The 10,316-nt window shown below is 39.9% G+C and overlaps 1 protein-coding gene across 2 annotated transcripts; it reads right to left on the bottom strand.

Annotated features, from left to right (window-relative positions):
* Positions 1–9,750, bottom strand: LOC131520024 (early activation antigen CD69-like). 2 transcript variants are annotated; one of them, XM_058743718.1, is made up of 5 exons: positions 9,573–9,749; positions 8,955–9,044; positions 3,762–3,949; positions 2,766–2,872; positions 1–161 (listed from the first exon to the last, which is right to left on the bottom strand). In XM_058743718.1, exons 1-5 carry the CDS (start codon positions 9,646–9,648, stop codon positions 47–49), a joined length of 576 nt encoding a protein of 191 aa, XP_058599701.1. In that variant the 5' UTR covers positions 9,649–9,749; the 3' UTR covers positions 1–46. The 2 variants fall into 2 exon arrangements, with proteins under 2 accessions (XP_058599701.1, XP_058599702.1); XM_058743719.1 differs by lacking the exon at positions 8,955–9,044 and having other exon boundaries at positions 9,573–9,750.
* Positions 9,751–10,316: the final 566 nt, after the last annotated feature.

Genomic DNA, 10,316 nt, shown 5'->3' with positions numbered 1-10,316 from the left:
TTTGTCTTTCATTACTTTATTCGCTGTATTCTGGGGAACCCTTTGTCTAAGGACAACGGGGTTCTCTGCCACATATATATTTCATTGTGTTATCACAATTGGCACTGCTTATTCTCTTGTGAAGCATGAAGGCGCACATTCCACTTCCTTCAATATTGAACCTGGAACAAAATAAGGAGATTATTTACCGAACCTCATGAAAACTAACTGGGCACAGCCTAAAATAGGTAACTTTGCTGATTATGTTTCAAAATGTGCAATGTAGAGGTGCCTGGGTGGCTCAGTTGGTTAAGCGTCCAACCTCAGCTCAGGTCACGATCTCACGGTTCATGGGTTTGAGCCCCGTGTCGGGCTCTGTGCTGACAGCCCGGAGCCTGGAGCCTGCTTCCGATTCTGTGTCTCCCTTTCTCTCTGCCCCTCCCCTGCTTGCCCTCTGTATCTCTCTGTTTTCTCGAACAGATTTCCATTCTCAAAAATGAATAAACACTAAAAAAAAAAAAAAAAAGAAAGAAAGAAAGAAAAACAAAATCAAACCAAAATGTGCAATGCAAAAAGAATAGAGGGATGAAACGAGCTGCTTCTCTCTATTTCAACCTCCAAACTTCTCCCCAGGATGGGAGGATGGGAAGAAACGAACACCAGGCAACTTTACTGCAATAACAACAAAGAATCCTGGAACTTTATGCTGTTTTATAATGTAGTAAACATGGAAAATCACTTTGTGAAGGGTTAGATTCTTCTTTTTATACACTGAAATAAGAATAAGTAAATAAATATATTCAGCCTTTTAAAGATCACATACAGGGAGAGTGTGACTGATATTTTATTGAATCCCCCTGCACACATTTAAAACACTGATATATCTTAAGGCCGAAATAAATGTTCCCTGATCCATTTTTTGAAGCCGTGACCATAGTAATAGTGAAATAAGGATTCTTCACTTGATGGACTATGACAGATGTAAATAATCATAAATAAAATATCTAGAAAGGGTTTTCTAAGTTCGTATCTTAGGTCACATAAAACACACGAAATTGAAAACTCAGAATGAGAAAAAAGAAAAAGAGAATGTTGTTAGGATAAATACCTGGGTATATGGCAACTGAAATGCTCTTAGCCCTTCATTTTTGAGGAACTTTGTAAGACTGGTGTAAACTCTCCTAATTTCTTTTTTTTTTTAATTTTTTTTTAGTGTTTATTTATTTTTGAGACAGAGAGAGACAGAGCATGAACTGGGGAGGGTCAGAGGAAGGGAGACACAGAATCCGAAACAGGCTCCAGGCTCTGAGCTGTCAGCACAGAGCCCGACGCGGGGCTCGAACTCACGGACTGCGAGATCATGACCTGAGTTGAAGTCGGACGCTCAACTGACTGAGCCACCCAGGTGCCCCTACTCTCCTAATTTCTAGGTTGCCTTCAACATTCCATCCTGCTTATCTCCAAAACACAGGTATATTTCTGGGCCTTCACATACCCTAGTGCCAATTGTTATGGGCTTAATTCTGTACCTCTCCCAGTTCGTATGTTTATGACCTGACCCATAGTGGTTCAGAATGCAACCATATTAAGAGATAATGTGTTTAAAGATGTGATTAAGTTCAAATGAGGTCTTCAGGGTGAGCCCTCATCCAATGTTACTGGTGTCCTCATAGGAAGAGGCTTGGACCCAGATAGGCATGTGCACAGAGGGAAGACCATGCGAAGACACAGAAGGAGAAGACAGTCATCTACAGGCCAAGGGGAGAGGCCCCAGAAGAAATTGGCCCTCCTGACACCTTGGTCTGGTAGTTCTTGCCTCCAGAACTTGTTTATGCTGTCCAGTCTGTGGTATTTGTTATAGGAGCCTTAGCAAACGAATACACCATCTTTTTTTTTTTTTTTTTAAGGTTTGTTCATTTTTCAGAGACAGAGTGTGGTGGGTGGGGAGGGGCAGAGAGAGAGAGGGAGACACAGAATCCGAATCAGCACAGAGCCCGACACGGGGCTCGAACTCACGGACCGTGAGATCATGACCTGAGCCGAAGTCAGCTGCTTAACCGACTGAGCCACCCGGGGGCCCCGAGAAGTTCAAGAATTTTAAACAAAGGTCTATTATTTAAAAATAGAGCATACATTGGGGCACCTGCATGGCTCAGTCGGTTAAGTGTCTGACTTTGGCTCAGGTCATGATCTCACAGTTCGTGGATTCGAGTCCCACATCAGGCTTTGTGCTGACAGCTCAGAGCCTGGAGCCTGCTTCGGATTCTGTGTCTCCTTCTCTCTCTGCCCTTCCTTGGCTCATACTCTGTCTCTCTCTCTCAAAAATAAACATTAAAAAGATTTTTTTAAATAAAAAAAAATAGAGCGTACATTTTCTCTTTCTCACTCATTCCCTTCCATTTCAGGCCACTAGTGTGTGTGGTAAGTGTAAGCTTGAGTATACTTTCTCAGACTCCCCTATCAATGACAGACCCCCAACAAACAAAGGCAAAACCCCAAGAGGAAATAGTCAAGGATCAAACTACTTTGATTTTTCTCTAGGCTAGGATAAAAAGAATACTTGGGGTACATATGTCGTATATATAGTCCACCTTACCTTATAGAAGTAGATGTTGATATTTAATGCCAAACCCCGACTAAAGACTGTATATTTGTCTGAATATGGCATCCATATATTGACAGTCTTTGGGGACATAATGTGGAGGCAACTATAGGGGTAGCTGATTATAGACTCAGAATCCTTACTATACTTAACACATTCAATAATAAATGCCATGAAGGCTTACCAATTGCTGAATGCATCTCCATTTACCCACATCCAGGGTGTGCTTGCATTGAGTTTTTTCAGTCCAATCCAATAGGAAGAAGTTCCCAGATGGGGCATCAACATTTCCTTTTATGAAATACAGGGTGTTATAATGGATCTCTCCTAGTTTTCTCATTCTCATTACCTCTAATGCTATGGTCCTTCTTCGGGCCCATTATCCTCTTGCTAGGGTTATCCCAATAGCCTTGGCACTCTGCTTTTGTATTTGCCACTCATTAGCTCATCACAGCAAAGCAAATGATGCTTTCAAGTCAGATCAAGTCTCTCTTGATCAAGTCGGATCATGTCTCACTTTTGTTCATAGTTCTGCAATATCTCCCTAATTTTACTTGGAGGAAGACCAAAGTATTTACAATAGCCTCCAAGACCCTAATCATCCACATTCCTCACTCACTCCCTCATGCTAGGCACATTGGCTGTTTTGTTTTGTTTTGTTTTTTTCTGGTCCTTGAATATTCCAGGCATACACCTACCTTAAGGTCCATGCTCCAGATGTTTCTTCTTCTTGGGAAGCTTATCCCCCAGATATTCCTCTAACCAACTCTCTTAACTACTTTACAGTTTTGCTCAGTGCCATCATCTCAATGAAATAAGACTATCCTACTTGCAGCCTATCCACCTAGGACACTCATAATATTGCTTATGTATCTATCTATATATCTATATCTATATATCTATATCATATCATATATCATATCATATCATATTCATATATATCATATCCATAAATCATGTATATGTATATAAAAATTTACTACCTTCTAAAATACTATGTAATTTAATATATTTATTATGATTATGTTTTATTCCCTGTCACTTCCTTTGGAATCTAAGCTCCATAAAGGCAAAAGTCTTTGTTTTGTTGACTGATCTATCACACCCTTGAAGTATACTTGTCATATAATAGCTAGTCAATAAATTAAATGAGATTTATATTGTGAAAGAGAAATCTAACCACTTCATTCTTGGAGTTGAATATGGCCAGAGATCCACGATAGGCTATGCAGTTTTCTTGACCCTCTATCCAAGTTTTTTCACGTTCAGATTGAAAGAAGCAATTATTACTGATTTGGTTCCAGTCTTGTGGACATATAGTTTCATCCTCAGAGCATGTATTGTCATTAAGTATCTTTGGCTTTTTAACTAAAATTAACACAATGGTAGAAAAAAAATGAAGAAAGTATAGGACAAAGGAAGAGTCTCACATTTAGGGTAAAAGATATATTTCAGATTGAGAAAATGTATTTTACTTCCATATTCAGTTCAAATGATTTAACTTCAAACCTCAGCTCAAAAAAAGAAAAGATCAAGAACATAGAATGAAAGAAATCGGCATTGAAGAATGAGGGTGTATGTATAATTTAAGATTAGCAATAATAGACAAATAAACATCCAGAAACTAATCTTTAGCCAGTTTCCTCCCATTTTTTATACTACTGGCATTTTCTTTATTCATCCATTTCTTTCCTATTCATCCACTTCCTTTCCACTGTAAATTAACCAATAGTAAATAAATCCATAACATCAGAGGGGTGGTTTCCTATTGCTGACTTAATTGAAACTTGACTGTCTTTGAAGAACAACATTCCCACAGGAGTTGGAGGTGTTCCTTTGTTCTTAAGCACAAAAGAATGCAGGGAAATAAAGATCAGGATTTTACGAGCTTTCTGCCATCCACTTTTTACTTTCCAACTTACTGCAACTAGATAGATGAAGTTACTTGTTAAGGTACAGCCCTGAGGAACAGAAGGCTCAACAAAAGGACACCTCTTCACATCTGAAATATATGACGGGTTTATAGTCAGGCTTATGAATGAGAGAATCTTCAAATGGGAAAGAAAACAGCAGTGTAGGACTATTCGTATGAGCCCCGGTTTAAAAACCAAGTGGAAAAATCAGGTCACCAAAATTATCTGAAAGTATCAAGCTCAAAATGATGTTAAAGTTTGGTGTTGAAATAAAAAGCTTGTACAAAACTCAAGTGCTTGGTTCAGAACCTGGGTTACCAGAAAACCAAGTTTTGTCGTTCATTCACTAATTCATTCATTCATTTGACAACTACCAGTTGAGTTTCTATCATGTGGCAGATATTTTTGTAGCTCTAGGAATACAACAGTGTACATGCAAAACAAAAAAAATCCTTGCTTTATGGGACTTGCATGTCTACTGAATTATATAGTTTGTCATAAAATATATCAGAGTGAAGGCAATTAGGATTATTGGTGGAAAGACTTACAATTTTAACGCAGTAGTCAGGATAGGATTCAACCAGAGGTTAATATTTACTAAAAGTTTGAACCAACTGAGCTAGTGAGGAATATGCACATTTAGGGGGAGATTTTCCCAAGCAAAGAAGAAAAAGAAAAAAAAAAAAAACAGTACAAAGGACCAAGGTGAAGTGCCTGGCTTGTTAATAAAACGGTGAGGATGCTTGAAGGTGCCCGGATGGCTCAGTCGATTGAGCGTCCAGCTTTGGCTCAGGTCATGATCTCACAGTTTGTGGGTTCCAGCCCCGCATCGAGCTCTGTGCTGATGTCTCAGAACCTGGAGCCTGTTTTGGATTCTGTGTCTCCCTCTCTTTCTCTCTCTGCCCTCCCCAGCTAGCACTCTCTCTTTCTCAAAAACAAATAAACATTAAAAAGTTAAAAAATTTTAAAAAAGAAAGAGAGTGACGATGCTGGTACAACTGAAGGCGACTGAGTGAAGAGGCAAGTAAGTAGCAGGGAATGAGATCACAAAGGTAATTGGGTGACTGGACCCAACAGAGTCTGGAGGCCATCTGCAAGAATGTGGCATTAGGGGCGCCTGGGTGGCGCAGTCGGTTAAGCGTCCGACTTCAGCCAGGTCACGATCTCGCGGTCCGTGAGTTCGAGCCCCGCGTCAGGCTCTGGGCTGATGGCTCGGAGCCTGGAGCCTGTTTCCGATTCTGTGTCTCCCTCTCTCTGCCCCTCCCCCGTTCATGCTCTGTCTCTCTCTGTCCCAAAAAACTAAATAAAAAACGTTGAAAAAAAAAAATTAAAAAAAAAAAAAAAAAAAAAAAAAAAAGAATGTGGCATTACTCCAAGTGAATGAAAAACCAATGCAGCATTTTAAAGAGATCTGATTTGTTTTTTAAAAAATGTGTTTAAAATATATTGTAGAAGTGTACTGAGCAGTACGGTGGCCAGTAGCTACATGTGGCTATCAATCATTTGAAATGTGGCCCGTCCAATTCCAAATGTCCCAGAAGCATAAAATACACACGGAATATCAACAACAGACTACAACAATTTTTTAAATATCATGAATGATTAATCTATTGATATGTGGTGAGGTGATAATATACTGACCATACAGTTGTTAACCTGAATTTTTCAGGAGGCAATAATCAAGCAAAAGCATTGTTGTGGAATCAAAGAGTTGCAATTCAGGGTACACAGACTTGAGTACAATCCAAAATAGCATCCCACTTGGAAACAAAAGTCAGGGGTTCTTTAAGATGAGAGAGCAATGTTTTTTGCTTTGTTTTTTTTTAATATTTTATTTTGTTTTATTTATTTTATTTTATTTTTGAAGGAGAGAGAGAGACAGAGCATGAGCAGGGGAGGAGCAGAAAGAGGGAGACACAGTATCCGAAGCAGGCTCCAGGCTCCGAGCCGTCAGCACAGAGCCCGATGCGGGGCTCGAACCCACAAACTGCGAGATCGTGACCTGAGCTGAAGCCGGACGCTCAACCTACTGAGCCACCCAGGCGCCCCGAGAGCATTTATTGCTTACGAAGAATTTTAATTGGTGCTGGTAGCTAAAAATTAATCTTGGCTAAGCACAGGTGGTTTGTCACTGAACAAAAGTCCATTACTGTAGCACATCGCAGGTGTTCTGGTGGAGTCCTTGGACTATTTGGGGTTTGGCCCAGTTCAGCTGTTCAGGAGGACGTGCATAAGGCCTACCTCCTTAATGACCTCCTGGATGCCTTTTAAAACACCTTGACATAAGTGACCCCATATCATTTCAGTTTTCACACTGGGTTAAATACAAAATACAATTAAACCAATTTTCATTTGTTTTTCACTTTCTTACTGGGGCTTCTAAAATATAAATGTTGTCTGTGGTCCCTATCACATTTTCAGTGGATAACTTTGCTCTAAGAGGGAAAGGGTAGGAGAGGGAAGAACATTTAGAAAAGAGGATGCTGGCAAGGTACGAGGTAGTAACAGTAGAAGTGGGGAAAAGGACTCAGATACTAGTTATATTTTGAAAGACCAGGATGACTTTGCCGGTTATTTTGGAGGCTAGTGGATTGGAAAAAAGAGTCAAACATGGCTATAAGATTTTTGGTTTGACTCTTAAAAACTGAGAACAAACTGAGGGTTGATGGGGGGTGGGAGGGAGGGGAGGGTGGGTGACGGGTATTGAGGAGGGCATCTTTTGGGATGAGCACTGGGTGTTGCATGGAAACCAATTTGACAATAAATTTCATGTATTAAAAAAATAAAATAAAATAAAAATAAATAAATAAATAAATAATAAAAAATTTTACTGGAAAAAAAAAGATTTTTGGTTTGAAAATTGGAAAGACCAAGTTGCTATTTCCTGAGGTAAGGAAGACCCAGATAGAAGAGGTTATGGGAGAGAGACAGACTAAGACTTCGACTTGGGTAATGTATTAGACAGTCAAGTTGGTGGATTGAAATATTTGAAATTCAGTGAAGAAACCCAGATTGGAGATGTGTATTTGGAGGCGATCAGAATTATATGACATTTAGAGTTGTAAGCATGGTTCACATTGCCCAGGGTGCAAGGGTAGATACAGAGGGGACCTGCTCAGGGACTGAGCCCCAAGGCACCCCAAAGTTAAGAGGTCAGGGAGAGAAGAAAGAATAAACAAAGTAAAGCTGGAAGAAGCCAATTAATTAGGTAGAAAGCATACCATGTGACAACACAGAAGTTGCCAATGAACTTGAAAGACAAATTCAGTAGACAGAAAAGGAAGTGGAACCTGACCAGAGTACGTTTAACAGAAAATGGGAAGACAGAATTTAGAAAAAAAATTAGCAAAAAATTCAAGGTGGTTGCTGTAACAGAAGAAAAAAAAGAAAGAAATTGGTAGCTAAAGAAGGAGTAAGGGCTAATGAATTTTATTTTCAAGGTAAGAGAGATATCACCATCATGTATTGCTGATGGAGACGTTTCAGTTGAGTGTGAAAAAACTATAATGTAGGAGAGAGGGGAATATTACCCGAGTAATATAACTGATTGGTGAGAGGCTATAGAATCTAGTGTGGGGCACAAATACTCCATCTACAGTACCTGGAATCTAGACAGAGTATATGGGTAGCAATAGAGGTAAAAAAGTAGATGTGGTCATGGGAGTGTTTGGGAGTTTTCTAGTAATTGTTATAATTGATGAGGTAAAACGAAAAGCAAAACATAGACTCGAGAGTGAAGATGAAGAAAAAGGCATGAAAGGTCTGGAGAGAAAAGAGAAAGTATAAAATAATCATGTATGGGAGAGAGTTAACGCAGTAGCGAAAACGTGATACGACTGTCAGTCTTCACTCCAATTTTTTGAACTCTTATCACAGTTATTCCTGGTGTGATTCTCTAACACTCGTGTTCTTTCTCTCATCGAAGGCACTCTCTCCTAAATACCTACCTGACCTTAAGTTTCAGTGCAAATACCCCTACCTTCATAAAGTCTTACCTACCAAGGGCAGATTCATAATCTCCTTTTCTTCCTCTTCACATTGAACATACTTGTATTTAACAATTATTTTACAGTTACTATTGGCATAAATATTTGTTTCTTCCATCAAGTATTAATTCCTTTCAGGCCAAAATCCACTGCCCCCCCACCGCCTTGCCTTTTCTTTTCTTTTCTTTTCTTATCTTTCTTTCTTTCTCTTTCTTTCTTTCTTTTTTTTTTCATCTTGGTAACATCATCACCTAGCACCGTGCCTGAAGTTCAATAGATATTAAGACAATGAACATTCTAGAAGGCAAAGCAGATGACTGGGTTTGAAAAACAATTAGATGCTCTGGCAAGGAGAATGCTTTCTGATTCCAATTGTTCAATGTCAGGGAAGAAGAACAGGCTAGTAGTCACTGGTACCAGACTGAATCAATGATAATACAATTAACATAGTTTTAGCAGAAATTGTTTACTTACATTTTCTGGGAAATTCTAACATTACCCACAGAAGTAAAGCGATGCCTCCACATATACTTGATATGACTAGCATTTTCTTTGTTACTATACCTAAGGAAGATGCATATCATTGTTTATCTTCTAAAGAAAAATAAACAACAAGCAAACAAACAGAAAACTCGCGTGAGATTTGTCTTTTTCTCTACCTGCTCTAGGTGCTTTACAACCCGGCAATTGGAAAATGAGAGAATGAGAAAGGGTACTAAGAGCTGGACCTTTTCAGCAGCAAAAGTCTCAGCAGTGCTTGGCTTCCACTTTTTGGCGCCATTTCTGACCATTATTTTATTGACTCAGTGCTCTTGCCCCGGTTCCAGAATAGAAAACCAAACTTCATCCTGGGACTTTTTAATGAATTTCTGCCTCTTCTAAGAAGGAAAAAATCGGGTGCAGAGGGGTGGATCCACCGTTTCTTTGAATCCTTTGTTTTATTAATGATGCCTGCTTTTATTTCAGGGCCAGGTTATGGACAGTTAAAGAAAAACTGCTCGGACTGCAAGCTGGGATCCAGAAGGGATGGTAGGCTAATCATGGGAGGGCTCAGTTCCTGTACCCAAGGTCAAGCTCCGTGGCGCCCCTTACCTGGCCTCATGACCTTCTGCTCCATGGCCTGCATCCCATCAATACCATCGCTATGCTCAGCCCTACTGCCCTCCATCTCGGAGGCTCACGGACAAGGCTCTTCTGTTTTGAGGCTGGAGAAGTAACGGCCTGCGGGCAGGCATCAACCGCTACCTTTACCCCAGGGGCCAGGGCTCAACAGCCTGGGATTGGCTGGACCACAGAGACGACTCTGAGAACTCAGTCTCTGATTGGCTCCTTCCCTCCCACCTGCTAACCCCCCAGCTGGGCAGGGGAGGGCGATTCCCCTCATTTTGGACGGCTTTATATAGTCACCCTAAAATCTCAAATCTAAGACAATTTTACAACATGTGGACCGACAGCCTGAAACCTAGCCACAAGGTGGTTTTGCTATCCCTCCTACTTTTTTCAAATACTGCCCCCCCACCCCCATTCTTTTCAGTTTTTGAGTTCTAGCTCCCCCTATGGACTGCTTAGGAACAATTGGATAAATTTTAGTGCTTGAATGAAAATTAGTTTCATGTATAGGCAGTCTTCCCTTTCCACAGTGGAATGGGATGATAAAAAATGACACACAGGCAAAAACCAAGCCATATTACTCTAATAATCAAAGGGGGAAATTATGATTGTTCCTCAATTAAAAAAATTTTTTTTGAAATATTGAAAACTCTGTTACTCTCCCTCAAAAACATACAGGGAATAAAAAAACCAATAAAGCTATTTTTTTTTTACAACACTGTATTT

This window comes from Neofelis nebulosa, chromosome 8 (assembly GCF_028018385.1).
Source record: "Neofelis nebulosa isolate mNeoNeb1 chromosome 8, mNeoNeb1.pri, whole genome shotgun sequence".
Taxonomy (NCBI): domain Eukaryota; kingdom Metazoa; phylum Chordata; class Mammalia; order Carnivora; family Felidae; genus Neofelis; species Neofelis nebulosa.
Note: the sequence above shows the minus strand (reverse complement) of the source record. Positions and strands in the feature narration are given on the sequence as shown.